A 20,503-nucleotide genomic window follows, 5' to 3' on the forward strand; every position below is an offset into this window, starting at 1 on the left:
ACATCAGCAAATAAGAGGGTCCTCGTCTGATGAAGATCTGCTTTAATAGGCAAGGAAGACCACTCATGCCAGGTTTAAGTGTACATCTTAGTCACTCATGTTGAACACGTTTGTGGTGTTAGAGGATACAGAGAGTGGTTGCTGCGGTCATCTTCCATCACTTTACATATAGTATGAAAAATAGTTGCCAGTCTTACATTTGTAGCTCTTCAAAAAAGGTTTCGTACCATCTTCGCAGGACATAGTATAGTCTTAGCAGACACAAAAAAAAAAAAAAAAAAAAGACCAAAAGCATTCCAAAATTGTGTCTTAAGGATTACTCTTTATTTCCCCACGACAACCTAGCTTGCCTTCTACATTAATAAATTTACAAGCTAGTTTTCTTTTCTTCTAGTTTTAAACTGTAACCATGTTTCAGATGACAAGGAATGCTGCAAAAATACTCTAATCCAACAAAGTTATAAATCACAAAATAATTGTATCCATTCTACAGTGTTTCAGAATGACCAGTTAACTTTAAACACAAAAGATAGATATTGATGCTAATGGTGGCTAAACTTTATGTCTTATCATAGCAACTTGCTGTTCATGCAACACTTGTGCTCAAGGGGAAGGCACAGCATTTCCTACAATGAGCCACCTTATAAAGAGTTCTGATAATTGATACAAATTCATTCAGGTTGCTTTTAATTTACTGTGCATTACCTCATCAAGAGGCAGTCTTCCAATTAAAAGTCACTTGCATGTAGCCGATGCAAGTTCTAAAAAATACAAAGTTCTCCCTAAAGTGGCTCAATATAGATTGTTCATGGCTGCCTACATCTAATGATAAAAAGATTCTAAAACAATGAAACTGCCTAGGCGTATTAAGGGTGTTGTAACCATGAAGCAATTTGTACACCACACCTCCTAATAATCTGAACATAGCAGTACATATGCACCAAATATCGTTTTTAGAAGTGTCCATATCATTTTCATAGAAAACAAATGTTAGAAAACAAATAGGATTGAAACACAGCACAGCTTCTACCACAACTGAAACATCTGTACAAGACTCAACATAATGGATCTAAAAAATAAACTATGCTGCCCATTGCCACATGCTACTATATTTATGTTATCTTTGAAAATGAAAGGATTGCTCTTTTTTTTTTTTAACCACATAAACATCTCTACCTTTTCATGTATGGCAACTTCTGTATTGGGGAAGGGGGCAGGGGGGTGGAGGGAAAAAAGTAAGGGACAATCTGGTTTCCATGCAGATTTTTTTTGTACACAAATCAGCTTTGATGATATGGAACAGTTTGCATAACATCAAACATTCATCTGGTGCAAATGAACAGGGTTGCCTTCAATTTCCTCATTTTATAAGCAACTTAAAAAAATATACAAGCCATACAAGTTAGTTGGAAACTAAAAAAAAAAAAAAAAAAAAAGGAAAAGTAAAAGAAAGCACACAGGCTGCAGGAATAAATCAAAATCTGCTGCTATACCGGTCTTTGTTTTCATGTCCAGTGTAATGTAACACTTGTGAACTTATTGTGATTTTCTAGGTTTAGTATCAACCCCCTGAAGGCGATTCAAGCTTGCATGCGTCCACATACAGCACCACACCCATACTCTCGTACACACGCTACTCCTGGACTGGGAGTCTGCTTCATGAGTGAATTGCCTCACGTTTGTAAAATGAGCCTGGCTCCACAACACTGTGTCCAGACATTCATTCAATGCTGTCCATTCATACGGAGCTTCTTAGCAAGGCCTGGGCTTTTTCTCCTTGGACTTATGTGGGCATCCTACCCATGTGTTTCTTTGATGCTTACAAGGCTTGATGATGATAGTGCATTTCCTCATTTTCTCAGTTAGATCAATGGATCCCTCTCAGGCACTGAAGATCTTTGACCTGTAGCCCTTTTTCTCTGCACAACCTATATAAGCATTCGGTGTGAAGTTTTCATTACATTTGCCACTCATTCTCACTCGCACCCACTCGCCATCTTGACATCATTTGGTATGTACTGTCATCCAAATGAAGTCCGCACATTTCTGTCTCCGATTTAATGCAGCAGCAGATCCCATGAGCCAAGCTTGATGGATCAAACCAGTTTTCAGTGCTGCACTGTACCTAACTTCCAACCATTCTTCCTAAAACTGGAACCCTTCTGCTGGTACATTGGCAGATGAATTGAAATTGAATGTTCCATCTTGTATTGTCTCAGGAACAAGGCTAGAATCTTCATCAATCTTTAGAGAAAGAAAAAACAGAACAGAAACATTTTTAGTAAGAGAATGCAATATGTAACATAGGAGATAGCTTCATGATATGTATACATTCATAATGTAACACTTCCTAAATTGCTGCAGCCCATTGGCTTTAATAGGGCAGATCAACATTCGTAATTAAAAAAAAGGTATGCAAATATTTTATCGTAAACAGAGAAACAAAACAAATAACGTAATTCATTACAATCAGGCTAATAAAGTCCAAGTTATATAGAAATGTCTCATCAGCAAAGTGATATTTTTAATTCAAGGCTTCCCACAATCACTCATATGGCTGTATTCAACTAGAAGCTAAAAATGTCCGTTTCGGCGATACTTTTTCGCTGACGTCATTTTCACAGGTTTCAAGTATGGGGAGGTATTTTTTGGATTGCAGGTGTTTGCTGAAGGTACGTTTTTGGCGCTTTTTAATGCTCTACTTTTTTCATGGGAATACTTATTTTCACAAGAAAAAGTTGCAAAATACTATTTCTTCACCACTTGCTCAAAGACGCTAAATAGCGCCTATTGAGACCATTTAAAACCCCAAATACCTTTAGCAGGGCTATTCGGGGGTACCCTAAATGATCTCCCATGTCAGTGCATCTTTTGGGGGGTGTCAGGCTGATTTCCCCAAAACTGACAGAACATTTTTGCCGATTTCAGTTTCACCGGGTCCCGTTTTCGTCGATTTGGAATTTAATATGGGGTGGGCGTACGCGATACTTTTTCGCACCTGAAACCAGCGATGACGGCGAGAAGTCCGGCAACGGACTTTTCACTTCTAATTAATGTTTAAAGAGGCTCTGATGGAAACCGGTGATTCTGTCGCAAAGGGCACATATAAGTGTGGGTATCGGAAATCCCTGCTTGGTTCCATTCATAGAATTCCATGTAATACTATTGACTAGGACTGTGAAGGTGTTTAGTAAAGTAACTCCCAATCATATATTTCAAAATTTCAAAGGGTTTTAAGCTTTTAGCATCTTAAGGTGCATACACACGTAAAGATTTTCTGTCCAACCATCCAACTAGTTGATTGGTTGGAATGAAAATCTGGTAACATATGGGAGTAAATGATGATCAGCAATTTGCTCCTAAATGCCAGAAAACAGATGAAAATGGTCATCAGACAAGTTTGTTAAATGTTTGATCTAAACAATTTGTTCAAACAGTTTTTGTCCATTTTCCAGCGTTTGGGAGCAAATTGCTGATTGTCATTTGCTTTCATACTTTAGCAGATTTGCATTCCAACCAATCAACTAGTTGGGTGATTGGACAGAAAATCTTTACGTGTGTATGCAGCTTAAGGATTTTGTTGTGGGGTACTTCCTATAGATAATAGGAATCCGGTAAAGGTCTTCCTTGATTATCCCTTGTTTACCTTCTGGGGAAAAAAAAAAAAAAAAAAAAAAATGTCACCACAATGAACAGACCACACACACCACAAGTATATAATTCAATCGAAGTGAATTTTTGCAAATATATTATTCTGATATAATAGGAGTAAAAAATTAGCACAGCTTTGGGGGTTTTCTCCACCCTCATTATGTATAACTAATTATAGTAAAACTGTATTAATGTGCAAATGAAGATGGCAGTGTTGTAATAGTGGCCCATATTTTATAATAGTGAACTGTAACTTAGTCCAAACCAAAAGGGAATCTTGCCAGCCTTTTGGTCTTTAACATAAGCTCTCTTCTGTTTTAATTTTGGAGACCAGAAAACAAGTATTTTATCTAGATAAATTAGGTAAATGAACACAAGCAAAAAAATTTACTTAGGGGGGGAATTCAATTAGCCTTGATAATTTACTGCGGGCTAATTGATCCCCTGGGGCTATTCAATTAGCTCTGAAGTCAGCCCGGTGGCTGCACTTACCTGGGATATTTTTTCGGGTCAGACCAGAAAAGAAATCCCTGTTAAAAAGAGCATGTTAAGGAGGGGCTGCAACCCCGTTAAGGTATAGGTCCATGAACTTATTATGGATTCTGTGTGTTAAATTCCGTTAACTTAACGGGCATTAAAAGGGGCTGGAATTGAATAGCTCCAGGTGTTAATGCTCACGGCTACCACCCTTTTCCACCCGTTAAATTAACGGGGGCCAAATGAATTTGACCATTAGTGATGGCTTTAGGTCGTTTCAGCAGGGTGGAGTGACATGCCTGTTTTGCAGACAGGAGGAGATCACCCCCTATGCTCCTCTGGAGCACGAAGTTAAGCTCTGGACGAGAGCAGTTTGCAATGGAAGAAAAATAAAATAAAAAGAGGCACCAGGTGCAACTGTAAACAATTGGTGGTAATTATAGACAGATAGGCCCGAAGCCAAGCCGGACTGACAGACCCTGCACCGTGACACTGCAGGATAGATACTACTTCTCTGCAGGAAACCGAAGCAAGTCCCCGGGTTTATTTGGTACAGGTTACCTTATATTCACTGGTTGTGCCAGACTAGATCAGCTACATTTACTATTGCATATCAGCTGTGAAAGCACGATCATCATCGGTGGTTCCTGGTTATATATGGAACTGGGAATAAGGCTACCCCTTCTGTGTTTATGACTAACTGGCTTGAGGAAAAACGGTGTTCAATAAAGGTGCCTACAGTTCCTATGGGTTTATATTTGGATGTGGCTCAGGTTTGCAGAAACCTTGCATTTTAGCAATGCTGTCAAGGCACGTTAAAACTATAAAAATAGCACCAGCACGTCAACTTTAGAACATCTGTCTGGGATTAGTAGATTCCTGGAATTTACAGTGGGGTGAATCCTTCAGTTTGAACAGTAGTGGACTATTATACCATAGTAAGATATTCACCTCCCTGCAAGACCTGTGCAAATATCTGGCTATCTGGTAACAGGCCAGTCATCATGGAGAATATGGCAACCTATACTTTGTAAGATGGAAGCTTGATATTTCCTACAAATAATCACTATTATGGAGCGTACACACGGTCAGATTTGTCAGACTTGTCAGATTTGTCAGATGAACGATTGAACGATTAAACGATCTGAACGATTTTACCAAAGTTTTGAACGATTTGAACGATTGAACGATTTTTGACTACATTAAAATGAATGGAATCGTCCAAGTCTGACTGCAAACCCATCAGATGTCAGATATCGTTATCTGACAAACGGGAACGCGCATCGTTGATCGTCCAGGCATGTCAGATATGAACGATTTTCCTTCAGATATGAACGACTGAACGATTTTTAAATCGTTATCGTTCATATCTGAAGGAAAAATCTGATCGTGTGTATGCACCATAAGTGTTTACAAGACCTTCCTTCAAGACCACAAACTAAAAACCACTAATAAATACTAAGTAACAACACTTAGTATGTACTAAAAAGTGATTATTGGTCTTAACTAGGGAACTAGTTCTATGCTGGTGGTATAGTAATTGACTTTGTATATTCTATGCAGAAAGGGTTTGGAATACTTCATATTAATTACATTTTAACAGTCTCTATAATATTTCTCATTGGAATGGTGGTTCCTGTGCACAGAGACTGGGACGCCTCTGCAATCTATGGCCATTATCAATGCTGAAATCAGCACAAATATAAACAACATTTTTCAAGGCTCCTGGATTTGTCTAACCTTGATAAACCAAAAATAAAATTTATGCATTTATTGTAAATCTATACATGACAACTTCAGATAGGACAATTATTTAGACCCCAAAAATGTATAATATTAAACTTACATCATCTGATGAGAAAAACTGGTCAATTATTTCAAAAGCCAGTTTGTAGATATCTTCATTCTCGTGGCTTTGCAGCTGTTCAATTTTTTCCAGACCTATTCAGAATCAAACCAAACAATGGAAAGTTAATGCATTTAGCAACCAACAACAAACTTCTAGGGAAAGCTCATCTGTAGGTCTACTGGACTACAGATATGGGAATAAAGTAGAAAGAAAAACAAAGGGGAAATAAATATCTTGAGTTTGGTTCCAATGAACTTTGAATATTACAACTTTACATATAGTTATAATGCTAATTAACTAATTATAGCATAGAGGTGGGTACAGATATATTTGCAGATCGAGCGATCTGCAGATGATAGTTGTTCATACACACTGAACGGCCATCATCTGCTTGTGCCCTCGGTACCCAGCGGCCGGGTCGGGGTGTGCCCACCCCCTTCCTCGCAGCTGCTGCTGCGTGTACGCAGGGCCGCCATCGGGGGGGGACTGCTGGGTCTGGAGTCCCGGGCCCGGGCAGCAAGGGGGGCCCGCACAGGGACAGACCTACCAGTCATGCAGCAGGTGCCCCTTGGGAGTAATGGCCCGCAGGTATTCCCAGCACTAGCATATCCTTCTCACTGAGGATCCGCACTGCAGCACCGGGCATCTGTCACTGACAGTGATTAATGAGCAAGCATAGCCTCCTTTACTTCCTGGTGGCTGGCCCCTCCTCCATACCAACCACCTGACAATGAGCACAGACAGAGCAGCTCAGTAGACAGCATATGCCTGAGAGCAGTGTGACTCACCAGTCTGCCCACACGGACTCTCTGCAAGTCTGACTCCTGCCCCTTGCAACAGACGGAAGTGAGCCGGAGGGCCTCTCAGGACACTGACAGAGGTAAGTTAATTGGGGAGGGGAGGTGGGGGAGAGAGGGGGGACAATGATGCAGAGGGGAATGTCTGGGGGGGCACTTACAGACAGGGGAATGTCTGTCTGGGGAGGCACTGGAAGATAGAAGGGAATGCGTGTGTGTCTGGGGGGGGGGCACTGACAGACAGAAGGGAGTGTGTGTGTGTGTGTGTGGGGGGGGGGGGGGTCACTGACAGACAGAAGAGAGTGTGTGTGTGTGGTGGGTCGCTGAGAGAGGGGAATGTAGGGGGGGGATCGCTGGGAGAGAGGGGAATGTGGAGGGGATCATTGAGAGAGGGGAAAGTAGGGGGTGTCATTGAGACGGGGGATCTCTGAAAGAGGGAAATGGGGGGGGGGGGGGGGAAATCGCTGAGAGAGTGAAATGTGAAGGGATTGCAACTAGGTCAATAAAGTTTTTATTTTCATGCACGCCACACCACTGACAGATGATCCGGCTGCAGCACAAGGAGGAACAGCCAGAAGATACAGGAGAAGGTAAATGTCTGTGTGCTGTAGGGGGCAGAATAGAGACAGAGGGGTGCTGGCTAGGGAGACACTGCGGGGCTGGAGTTGCAGAAACACGGAGAGGTGGGGGGGGCCCTGCCTGTTTTGCGAGTCCCGGGCCCCACGATTTCTGATGGTAGCCCTGTGTGTACGGGTGCTCTGCAAACCGCCCGCACACACTTGCCGATAGACAGATATGTCTGCAGACATATGTCCATGGGCTGTGCAGCACAGCCAATGAGATATCCGAGAACGCCGACATATCGCGGTTACACACTGGCTGACGGGCAGCAGATATATTGGCCGATCAACTGATCGGCCAATGTATCCGTCAGTGTGTACCCAGCATAAGATTTTCCATCTTGCTTTTGGAATAACTTTACATTTTGACCTCTTTTCAACCCCAACTTAACATTCTATTTAAAGACAATGAAAAATAATTTAGAGGATGAAAACACCAATTTTAATTACTTTTGAGCTGCAATCAGTGGAGTTTTTTTTTTTTTTTTTAAACTAAATCAAAACACCTTAGACTCATTTATAGGCTCCTGCGGGTAAGAGGTTATGTGCACTACACATTATTAGATCCAATGTAATCTAAGCCTAACTGTTGCAGACATTTCTGTACCTTCCTCTTCCAAATCTAAACTGTGGCTTCTGTGAATTCATTAAATAAATGAGGGTTGACCTGAAAAAGCAACATACCTCCACACTCCTCAATAAGATTGGCTATGGTCTCAGCTTCGTCATCAGCCATCTTTAAAATGTTGCTTAAACCATCCAACACTACTTGTATGACTTGGGCATCTTTTACAGTCAAAAGATTGCAGAATGGGGGAATCACATTTTGCTGGATAAGATACGCAACCTAGGGAGTGAAGACAATTACATTGAAAAATCTGTGTTGATACGGATCCTAATTATGAATAAAATACATAAAAATGTAGTTGGTTAAGGATAGGTTTAAATTAGTCAAAGCATTGTCATATTTTCAAAGGGGGCAAACTGGCAGCCATTTTATGTGCATAAAGAGGAACCAGACACTGCAATAGATTTAATTAGAAAAGCTGACTTTTTTAATTCTATTTAGAGCTTTGTGCAGATGCTCCTCAACCTAAGGGGCCGAGTCAATTAGGTGCGAGTAGGGCTTAGTGGCGTTGCAATAGCATGTAAATCAGAACTAACCTGGGACTTGCAGATTTTTGCACAGACCCAAAATGCTGCATAAATGAGCACGTAATCTCACCTACTCATAGGGCAAGGCTACGTGAACCAACCCATTAGTGCGTTGTTGTCATAGGTTTGATTTTGGCTTAGAACCATTGTCAACACAAACAACCTAATTTGAATATTTCATTGTGGGAATACTTTCTGGATAAGAGGTCGCTCAGGGAGATGCGCTTCCTTTGGCAGCAAACAAACATCTGCAAGTTTTAATGTCAACTCTTACATGAGTAACAGAACATAGCAGTGTAGTTTATTCAGGCAAATTGTGGCATAAAAAAGTAAGAAATATCCAGAGAAACCACTATTTTCTAAGTCATATTTGATCATAATTTTCATTAAACTCTCCAAAAATGTACATCACCACCACTATGCCATATGGAATTAGCACACACTGGTCAGCAAGCTTTAGAATTACATGACTCACTTGGTCTTTCCTTCCACTAATTGTTAAATTGCTTATTGCCCATGCAGCTTCCTTCTGTGTCCCAAAGTCACCCTGTTTGAGGGAAAAAGAAGGCGTTACACATAAGTCAAAGAGGGAATGTGCCAAAGAAGAAAGAAGTGTAATCCAGTTTAGATGGTTGACCTTACCTTATCCAACAGATGTATAATCATTGGTACAAGGTTAGCATCAATAACGGCCTGAACTTGCTGCTGGTTGCCGGCAGTGATGTTCGACAAAAACCATACTGCCTCCTGTAATATTAGAAAGGTTAAACATGTTAACTTGCCAGAACAAATAAACATACGGCTTGATCCAATTAGGTGTGAATTGCAAGTAGCGAGTTTGTTTCTTTAAGCTCGCACACTTTGCCACGAAGCGCGCTCCGAGAATTATCCAATTAAAAATGCCTATTCATTCACACTACTCGCAGCGGAGGGGTGCAAATTAACTGCCAAATGAGATTTGCGAGAAATGCATGAAAATGTGGGGAGACCATCCTGGACCCCCCAAAATGGATAATTTCGTTAGCAGGACTGTGTAGAAGGCTGTTTGTGGTCATTAGGAAGTTACTGTAGGTTTTGAAAATGGTGTCAAATGGCTGATTTATGCTTTATTTTAAATCGCAAGAAAGTGATAAAAAAACTAAAAAAAACTTTTGTTTAATCTCAAACGAATTAAACGAAAAATGCAAAAAAAAAAAAAAAGCTAGGAAAAGGTGATTTTGGGGTACTTTGAAAAATGAAAAAAAAAAATGATTAAAACAATTATTTTTCAACTAAAATATTATTGTAATTAAATTGGTGTGCCTAAACTAACGAAAAAAGTAGATTTTGGGGTAATTTGAGGACATTTTTTTGTTTACCTAAAAAAAAATGACATGTAATTACTGGACTAATTAAGCTATTTGGTCATCAGGGGAGGTGTCCAAGGGGTTCAGCACAGTGTCCTCACATTTTAACCTTAAAATAAAGACTTTCCTTTCCATCTCTCACCCTCAGGGAGGGGAGAGTGGAAACTTGCGAATTCAGTCTGACTGATCAGTGCGAGTTGCTAATTGGATTGCAAATTAATTCACTATGCGAATTCGAAGTGAAAATCGCAACTCGCATCTCACAATTCGTACCTAATAGGATTGACCCCATAAAATGTTCTGAAGGGCTACACAATACACATAAATAATGTTGCTATAAGACCACAATAATAAAGGAGTAAAAGCAAACTACAAATTAGTTTACGTAAACCTATCTTCAAATCACGCCAAATGGCCCCATTTGGCACTACAGAGTTTGCGATTTAACACCAAGGGGGGTATTCAACTAGGTGCGAGAATAGCAAAATCCCGCACCTGCTGGGTTTTTCCTGCAGGTGCAGAGATTTTGCTATTCAGCTAGGTGCAGGGTTTTTAGTTTTTCAGCACCTCCAGAGCACGACCAATTTTTCCTAAAAGCCATCTATTTAGGAAAAATGGTCGGGAAATGCACCGGGACTCCGGCAGCAGCCCTCCTAATGACTAATTAAGCAATTGGAAGTTTCCAATTGGCTTAGTTAGTCCTTAATAACTCACCTTCCAAAGCAGTGTCTTCCTCCAGCATCGGGAGCCAGGTCTCCTACAGCAGGGTGAGTATGTGAGTGTGCGTGTTTTTAAAGTGGGTATGAGTGAGTGTGTGCATGATGTGTGCCCCCCATGTAAGTGTATCCCCCCCCCTTCCCCTGTAGCCGGCATTGGGAGAAATACAGCTCCCAGCACCCCCTAGAGCCTTCCGGCAGCCCCATTCCCCAGTGACAAGATGAAGAGGAAGCCACCGGGAGACGCGGAGACCACCGGACAGGTTAGTGTATATATTATTTTATTTTTTTCAACGCCCCATGGGGTTTTCAACTCTGAAAACCCCACAACCACTTTTTTTTTTTTTTTTTTTTAATTGGATACCGCGGGTATTGGAAGCACGCATACCTGTGGTAATCCAAAATTGGGCACAAGGTTTTTACTACACCTCCAATTGAATATGCCACCAAGTGTCCCACCAGAGACTCTCTCAAAATAAGCCTGTTATTCGCTTCTCTAACGTGCCAAAATTACAATGTAAGGGTACACTTAACATGATGCTGGCATTTCCTGTACTTCTGTGTACAACTCCGTCCCTAATCAGGGTAAGAGGCAAAAGTCAGTTCCAATACGAGCAACCTGAACAGTGCCTCGTGCCAAGTATCGCAACCATTGGGGGAATGTCTAAGTCACACCAAGCGCCTTGCACCATATTGTGCTAAGACGCTAGGTGAATGAGTACACATCTGTAGGTTGTACTATAAATGACCATAAATGTGTCATTAGGGCTCATGAACACTCAGAAAAAACTCAGATCAGATGCTGGTAAAACCCATAGCAGGACTGCTACATCTTAAGAGGGATTGTAAGACTGTTAAGTAATGCTTTTCCTAAAAATTCTCTCAAGCTGAGACATACACAGGAACATATCCAAGCTAATCCAATACCATGAGATAAGATACCGGACATTGTCTTAAGCCATTTGCCAGAAATAGATTTCAATATTTTTCACGGGGCCCTCCAAATTGTTAGACTGTAAAAGAGGAGATCATGCACAGTTATATGCTTTCATGTCCATACCTTGTTAATTTTTTCCTTGACATGAGTAAGCAATGCAGGGAAGTGTGAGAGAGCATCGCAATTCAGTACAACCTGCGTCTGCTCATCTGTCCCGGTGACAATGTTTCCCACAGCTCTTAAAGCTGCAGTCTGAAGAAAAAAAATATATACATATTATATAAAGACAAACCCAACTTACTATAGTTCAACCAAACCACAGCATACGTATGTATGTAATGATACCTATCTGAGAACACGGCTTACCTGTACTTTCACTTCTGGGTTGCTTAGAAGAGGGACCAAGTTTGTCACAATCCCCGAGTCTATTACCATCTGAATTTGTTCATTACCAGCATCTGTTAGGTAGGAAAGTGCCCACACTGTGTCCACCAGTATCTAGGCATAAACAATTAATAAAGCCCCGCATTAATTATCTGCATGTAGCACAACATAATACAATAATGAGGAGTAAACAATTACAAACTTACATTTACATCTGTATGGTGAATAAGAACACACAGCGCTGGTAGAATCTGCAAAACAAATCACACATCAGAAGACAACCTAGAACAGTGTTATTCAGGTGAGCATTCAAATATAATTAACACAAGAATATGTATGAAATTCACCAGCCATACTCAATAATATAGTATACATATATAAAAAAAAAAAAAAAAAAAAAAAAAAAAGGGATTGCTTTTTGGATCAGATCACAGATACGGTTTTAAAGCATATCTGTCAGAGATGTAAGGGTGTGCAGGTTATTTAGGAGACAAAATGCAGGGCTCTAATCACTGGAAAGGTTGCAGCAAAGCCCCTTATATTGCAACAATCCTCAGATGCACTCCGAAATCAGCAGGACTTAGTCATTTCAGAGCCCCCTTGCAATAACCAGAAGACACACACACACACTAAACTGTACAAACATACACAAGTTTATATAAAACTATTGAAACATTCTCACAACACCCCAAATCTCTGTGTCATCATTTCCAGGAGCATAGCTGTAGTATATTGTCTTCTCATGCTTGTGCATTTTTGTTGAGTGCTGGAAATCCTTCGCAGTTATGAAATTACCTCTTGTATTGTCTCCATAGGTGGTGGAGGATCTTTATGGCGACACAGATTAACCATTACCCAAGTGACATTTCTCAGGAAAGTAATGGGAATGGATGGATTGATGAACGACAGCAATGGCTTCACAACCCCAAGGCTTATTACGTAATCCCTGCACTGAGGTCCATCACCTGTTCACAATGAAATCAATTGAAAATATTCATTTCTGAATGACTAATTTCATGAAGCTAATGTGTTTCATTTGAGATCTAGTATGCCTTTAACCCCTCCTGGAGGATTGGCTTGGATGGGAACCTTACCAATTATGTTTCCCAGCGCCCACACAGCCTGCTCACAAACATTCTGGTGAGGAGAATGTAACAATCTTAAAAACAGCGGAACAGCATCTGGAAAATATAATCAAATTTAATAAAATTTAATTCAAGTTTAAAAAAAAAAAAAAACAAGTCTGCCTATAATGATAAAACTATCAGTTGTAATATTATCATCCTTTACACAAATGCTTTGTAGTAGGGATGAGCGGGTTCGAATTTACTCGGTTCTCCAAACGGCATTTTATTGGCTATCGGCTATCACGTGTTTTGGATAGCCAATAAAATAAATCCGAACTAATCCGAACTTGCGGTAAAGTGGCGAAAAGAACCAAGTAAATCCGAACCCGCTCATCCCTATTTTGTAGTAATATGGTAAAGAAGAAATAGCGGCTCCTAGTGTTATGCAGATGATTCCTCAAATAAGGAAACAGAACATAGGAACACATAACCACTCCCACTTTTACATGTTTCACTCTACAGAGGCACTTTGTCATAGAGAATGAGGTGGTGATGTGTGAAGGGGAGGGAAATTGATTTTTTATAAAACATTAACAGGTGGAGACAAACTTAATAGGTCAACAAGTCAAACAAATTTCACAGTAAAGTTTCTAAAAGTAAATGTCCAAAAACAAAAAACCCTATGAAGCTATAAAAAGTGAATATATTTTTTATAGCGTTTACCAAAAATCAGGTTGCAGAATATACTTTCTGGACCAATTGTGTTTAAATTATGTTTAATGGTTTTCAACTTTTAAAATATGTTGTTAAAAGAACTTCCCCTTTCACAAGACCTAATGCTATAAGTCTTTGTGGCCTGAGACGTTTGAGGGGGTGTGGGGGTGGGGCACCTATGTTCCAATGGCTCGTTTCATCATTTCCAGTGGTTTCTTCTGTTCCAGGTGGTTAGTTTGAAGTAAAAACAAGCCTGGTACATAGAGCATTCTTTTCTTACTTTACGTGTTTACAATGAATATGCAACTAATATAGAAAAGGATAAAATTATGTCATCTACATGTGACTTTAAATCCAGCACTGCATTTACTCACCAATGCTTTCCAACATGAGAACCATGAAATACAGTAGATAAAGTTTACTAACTGCATTAAAGTAATATTTAAAGTAAAGCCATGACGGCACTTGCATGCATTATCTGACTCATATGGGACAGATACAAACTATTTGCTGAATGGTTGCTGTGCAAACTTTACACTTTAATACATTAGTAAGAGTGACTGATTTAAGTTACATATATGATCATGTATAGACTATAAAAATGGAAGATATTTCGTATAGAACAGACTGATAATACAGTGAAACAGAAAACTCATTGGTATATACTGACGTGACTGGACCACAGCTTGCGTTTGTTCAGATGTTCCTGAAGCAATATTAGTCAAAGCCCATGCAGCTTCAAACTGGAGAGATGGACTAGAAGATAACAGAATATTGTGTAAGCCCCAAACAGATCACAATAGTTCCATTTTGATCATGGAGAATATAAAACACATACTTGTCATCTCTTTCCAGACAATGAACCAAGATTGGCAAAATTCCTGATTTTATCAAATCATCGATTGGTGGATTCCGATCACTGGACAAGAGTTTTCTGTTAATATAAAACCAAAATGAGTAACAAGTCACATAATGGAAACATAAAATACTACATTTACATTTTACTTGGCAGAAGTCAGAGCTGAAGCAACATCAAACAGCCATCATGTAACAATTTATGCATACACTGTTTGTAGAATACACAGTAATGTTGCTACACCCTCTTGGTCACTTTAAAAGCGTTTAGCTGATGTCCTAAGCTGATAGTTACGATAGATGAAGCACCATATTATATTCCAATTCAAAACAACCAACTGCTAAAATCCCCTTTTAAAAGTCATACTTGCATAAAAAAGAAAAAAAAAAAATTATTAACTCCTGTTATAAATATGATAAAATAATTTATAATTTTAAGTGGGATGCTTTAAAAAGTGTACTTATTACCCCACCTATATTTCTATTGCAGTGTCCCCCCCATGGCCATTGTTACAGGTGCACCCTCCCAGCATTTTTCCCAAATCACCCAGCTGTCAATCCATCCCAACTTCCACAAATGATATCTGGGGATTGCGGCAGTAGGCACCAGTTCTCACTCACTAAATCCCTCCAACTCACCATGCGTCCCATTAAATCACTCCACCTTACGATCCCTCCCACTCAGTGTGACATAGCATTAGATCATCAGGAATACTTTGGTGCAGTCAGAGTGCACACATGCTTCTCTCCATACATCATATTGCTACACACTTTTCAGTGCTTCAATTGTGAAAACAGATTAGATCAGCAGTGCCACGCTATTACTCAGTTCTCTCCCAGATTTTCTGTACATTGTGTCACTGTATACTTGATGACTCAATTCAAATTATTTAGGGATTGGCAGGGAAATCAATCAAGGACTTCTAAAGAGTGGAGAAAATTGCTACCATCATTTTATGGATTGAACTTGATAACTGCTAGCTAGGAGCTTATAGGTTGCTATGGGCAACCTCTACTTCTTTGAAGATTTGATGCATTCCATCCCAAGCTTAAGACTGGCTGACACAATTTGATTCAGGGAGAATAAAGTAACACCATCTACGCTACTTCACATTAGATCTAATGTGCTCTTCCACATAGCTAGTCATACCAGAGTCTTTGTAAATAATATAAGAGTGTTCAGTATGTCCCCAACTGGATACTTCATAATGCCACCTGGCTACAAAACTTTTTTGGCTACAGTAAAGCATCCTGAGACCATTCATGTGTTGGGTTGCTTCTCAGCCAAGGGAGTGGGCTCACTCACAATTTTGCCTAAGAACACAGCCATGAATAATGAATGGTACCAAAACATCCTCCAAGAGTAACTTCTCCTAATCATCCAAGAACAGTTTGGTGACTAACAATGCCTTTTCCAGCATGATGGAGCACCTTGCCATAAGGCAAAAGTGATAACTAAGTGGCTCGGGGAAAAAAACATCGAAATTTTGGGTCCACAGCCAGGAAACTCAACAGACCTTAATCCCATTGAGAACTTGTGGTCAATCCTCAAGAGGCGGGTGGACAAACAAAAACCCACAAATTCTGACAAACTCCAAGCATTGATTAAGCAAGAATGGGCAGCCATCAGTCAGTATGTGGCCCAGAAGTTTATTGACAGCATGCCAGGGCGAATTGCAGAGGTCTTGAAAAAGAAGGGTCAATACTGCAAATATTGACTCTTTGCATAATCTTAATGTAATAGCCTTTGACACTTATACTGAATTAAAATTACAAGCATTTCATACCATAGTAACATCTGACAAAAAGGTCCGAACACACTGAAGCAGCAAACTTTGTGAAAACCAATACTTGTGTCATTCTCAAAACTTTTGGCCACGGCTGTATGCAGCCTGCTTTATATCAAAACATTGTTCGCAGCTATTCTTGTGTCACGGACCAATACAAATGGGGCAATTCAATTCTTGGTGATTTGTGTAAATTGCCAAGAGTAACAGTAGAAGATGAGCTTGGGCTGTGAAGGAAAGTCTGATGCTAGTGTCCGCGAGTTGCCAGTAAAACTGCCCAATGCCGTTAACTCACAGCCATTGCTTTTAATTGAATTACCGCTAAATAAGTTCCTGGCTTATACACTGAGCACCTAGAGGGAACGCACGCTAAACAGTTGTGTTAATCCGGTAAGTAACCTGCCGATTAGAAAATAGGTCTGCGTTAGGCCCTGTAACCTTTGGCATAAAAAAAGTATGAATATTTTTAAAGATTTTTTTCTTTTTACCACCGGTTAAAACATGTAATAGGTATGGTTCTAATTAACCCACACTCCCTTGCAATGCACTCTGGGCCATTATGGCAGTTTTATTTGGATGCAAACTACTCTATTTCCTGTGCTCTCCGCATGTGAACACTCCTAAAGTACTCATATTAATGCAACCTAACAATGTTTTCACTCTTACTCTAATTTCAGCTGTGCTCTCATGAGCAGGGCCCTCATTATTTCAGTCCTGCATTCATTTTGTCTGTTTTTTGACTTATGTATTTTCTGTGTTAATCACTGCTGCGCAGTCACAAAAACGAATAAATGTTAACACGCGTTATCATCAAGGTGCTCAGACTGTATACTCATTAATATGTGATCTTGTACCAACAACCAAAGTACCAGGTTTCCCAGAAAAGCAGCTTCGAAAATCTGGTGGAGCGAGTATAGTAGGATCTGTACATTGTAATGGGCAGATGTGATAGCCCAAAGGTTCAGATAGAACTGTACATGGACTAGACAGGTGGTCAAGGCAAAGATGACCACATTGCATCTAAATCACATGAGGCTGCTGTGGGCAATACTATGTAAAGTCAAATAGGAAAATGAAACACTGTATGAGTATGCCCTTCAAAAACTAGCAGATACTAGCACAAAAGAGATACACAGGAAGCCTGCCTGGACAATAACACTATCTTCACTCCATTTATGTTAAACTATGATTCTGAAGCTTTCATACTGAATGTAATCATTTACCTTGCAGCCTGGACAGCACTGAGCTGAATACCTTGGTGATCACTAGACGCATTCTGAAACCAAGTAGCAAGAGAGTGTTAAACACAATCCTATAAAATGTAAACAAACAAAATGCCAAAACACACAAATTACCTGTACAATAGCTTCCAATGATGTGTTTTGCTATAAAAAAGAAAGAAAAGTGCATATAATAAAACAGTAAAAAAGGAATACAATGTTTTGGAGAACACTCTGTAAAGGACCAACATGGAGATATAACCCAAGATCAATATTGGTTCAACAGTGAGACTTCAGGCACACATCCACTAGACGATTACATTGACTGATTGAATGATAACGTTATTGTAAAATAGTTTGTAAATAGTTTGCAGATTTTTTTTTTTTTTTTTTTTAAACAATCTAAAAAACGACCAGCGATGCGCACTCCCGCTGGTTGTTTAGACATCCATCATCGTACAAATATGTTATACAACCTGATAACGTCAGTTTCAACATGTTTGCAGATGATTGATGTGCCTTCACTTGTTCTGTGTAGGCACATCACAGACTGACAAACGACTGCACGATTACAATGTCGTAATAGTGCAGTTGTTTTGAGGTCTTTTAGTGGTTGTGTGCCTTAAGAAAAGAGCTGAAGTAAATGTTTATCACACAAAAATATCCTTGAACTAAAATACAACACAACATTTTTTTCAACATTACCCAATCACCCCAGGAAGATTCAGAATTGAGGTCAAAGACTTGAATGAGTCATAAGTCACTAAACTCACTGGGGACAATTCAATGAAATGCGATGCTAAATAGCACCATAAATAAGTGCCCAGAGCTATTCAATTTTCCCTATCGCACCCTGCAGTTGAGTTGGTAAGATGCAGTTTACAGCGCTATTTAGGTTGGGGTTCTGCTCACTCCTCAGGAGGGTGCGAGCACAAACACTCTGGTTGCAGGTCAATTGAATAGTTCTGGGAACTCATTCTTGGCGCTTTTCAACATCGCATTTAATCAATTTGCCCCCACAGAGCCTTCACCTGTAGAGATGTTTGGCCACTCCCATTAACTAAGCTATAAATGCACCAATGACATGGAGTAGAATATTCTGCAGTACACCACACAGCAGATACCAAAGAACGGTAAATATACTACCTATCCTAATCAGTGCAGAGAAGCACAATAACTTGCACCTGAAAAGTGTCATGTGTAAAAGAAGAAGATCAATGCACATTATTTCCCTTTAGCAATCCCTTACCACTTTGAGATCTGCATCTGCATCAGAATCATCACAGACATCTTCATGGGGGACATTTCTTCTTTTTAACAAATGTTCATCTCGTTTATTCTAGAAATGGGATTACAAATTATAAGTAAATACAATTATCAGTGTCAAAACATAACATAGTATTGAAAAGGTTCAATATTTAAAAAGAACATCCAATTAAAAGGTGTTTAATATTAGTAAGGTTTCTGATAATATTTCAAATACAGTCAATTAATTTAAAAAAAAATAAAATAATTTCCATGTATTTAATGAGTTGGAGAAGTCATATTGCATCCATTCATGCAGCAGAAATACCGGCCCTGGCCTCCTGTGATAGAACAATTTCACCAACTTTAGAAAAGCTGCTGTACTTTGTTAAATCACCTCTCACTGAAACTGTATGTGGGACAATGGTAGGTTGAGTAACACCTAAAAGCAGAGCAATGGAACAAATGAACAGCCTCATGCTATCCCTAGGCTAACAATAAGCCAAGGAAGTAGACAAAAAAGGAGCAGAGAAGAACAGACACTTTCCTGGGTAAGAAAACACAAGGGACTATTACAATATAAAGTGTACATCAGGACAGTAAGAAACATGTTCAGATCCTATAGCAAGAAGAGGTAAGGTCAGCCAAACATGGAAGCAGGCCAAGTAGGTGTATACAGTGAAGTATACACCTAACTTCACAGCTCATAGACACAAGGACTGTCCAAAGAGGGATACACTGATATTACCAATGACGATATCAATGTACTATATGATACACATAGGCCAGTCTTGGGTGAGAACCACCACAAATACATCTGATGTGTATTATGCTGGGCATACACTATACAATTATCTGTCAGATATCTGTCCAACATGGCTGGTTGGAATGAAATTCTGGTAATGTATGGGAGCAAATGACATACCGTACATCATTTGCTCACAAACACTGGAAAACAGACAAAAATGGCTGTTCTGACAAATTGGTTAAAAAAAACACACAAATGTAATCAATTTGAACAATTGTTTTCAAATGTTTAAGACCATATGATGGACTGTCATTTGCTCCCTTTCATTACCAGGTTTTCATTCCAACCAGCCAGACTGGACAGATAATTGTATAGTGTATGCCCAATATAAGACAAACCCAACTGGGTCCAAGGACTTGCTGTACAGCAGCAGCTTTTTATTAAATCCTTTGGATTTGCCAGTTTGTTACTTGCAACAGCAATAGATTTATGGAGAAAATGAGGTCCGCAAAAAGTCCTGAAAACATTCAGGACCGTGGAACCATTTGTCCAGCCCCTCACCCCCTCCCCCCCCCCCCCCCCATGGCAAGAGTTTTGCGAATGTTTCCCGGGTGGTTCCATTTATTCCTGGTCGTAGTACAGCCAATCTGGACTTTGACTGCTTTGCCCTTCAAAAGTGTTATCCAGGTGTTCAACGTCAGGTAGTATGCCAAGTTCCAGGAGATTGATCAGCAAGATTAATTCCTGAGCCCCTGAAGGAGGTTGACATCTGTAATTTTTACCAGCCAAAAACCAAGACGTGACTGTCTAAAAACAGAATCCATCCCAACAGAGGCAACTTACACTGACAAGCCTATACCTCCTCACCACCCTCATTGTATTGGATGGTAGGAAGCAACTCTGGCAGACAGCAAATTTAATCTTAGGGAAATAAC

General features: G+C 39.8%; 1 protein-coding gene and 1 non-coding gene across 2 annotated transcripts in view; both read right to left on the bottom strand.

The window, feature by feature from the left end:
- Positions 1 to 302: 302 nt before the first annotated feature.
- KPNA4 (karyopherin subunit alpha 4) overlaps positions 303 to 20,503 on the bottom strand; it is a 35,687-nt gene continuing 15,486 nt past the window's right edge. The window contains exons 3-17 of the mRNA XM_088452354.1: positions 18,825 to 18,914; positions 17,711 to 17,740; positions 17,579 to 17,631; positions 14,552 to 14,647; positions 14,384 to 14,469; positions 13,027 to 13,113; positions 12,728 to 12,897; positions 12,139 to 12,183; positions 11,915 to 12,046; positions 11,672 to 11,800; positions 9,192 to 9,296; positions 9,025 to 9,096; positions 8,079 to 8,241; positions 5,975 to 6,069; positions 303 to 2,244 (exon numbers count right to left, since the gene is read on the bottom strand). Coding sequence (XP_088308480.1) covers positions 2,146 to 2,244; positions 5,975 to 6,069; positions 8,079 to 8,241; positions 9,025 to 9,096; positions 9,192 to 9,296; positions 11,672 to 11,800; positions 11,915 to 12,046; positions 12,139 to 12,183; positions 12,728 to 12,897; positions 13,027 to 13,113; positions 14,384 to 14,469; positions 14,552 to 14,647; positions 17,579 to 17,631; positions 17,711 to 17,740; positions 18,825 to 18,914 — 1,452 coding nt within the window. The 3' untranslated portion in view covers positions 303 to 2,145. The remainder of the gene's footprint in view (positions 2,245 to 5,974; positions 6,070 to 8,078; positions 8,242 to 9,024; positions 9,097 to 9,191; positions 9,297 to 11,671; positions 11,801 to 11,914; positions 12,047 to 12,138; positions 12,184 to 12,727; positions 12,898 to 13,026; positions 13,114 to 14,383; positions 14,470 to 14,551; positions 14,648 to 17,578; positions 17,632 to 17,710; positions 17,741 to 18,824; positions 18,915 to 20,503) is intronic.
- On the bottom strand, positions 12,351 to 12,645 carry LOC148538686 (small Cajal body-specific RNA 7). Its single transcript, XR_015871733.1, has one exon.

This window comes from Taudactylus pleione, unplaced genomic scaffold (genome assembly GCF_031769625.1).
Source record: "Taudactylus pleione unplaced genomic scaffold, aTauple2 ptg000037l, whole genome shotgun sequence".
In the NCBI taxonomy this organism is placed as follows: Eukaryota; Metazoa; Chordata; class Amphibia; order Anura; family Myobatrachidae; genus Taudactylus; species Taudactylus pleione.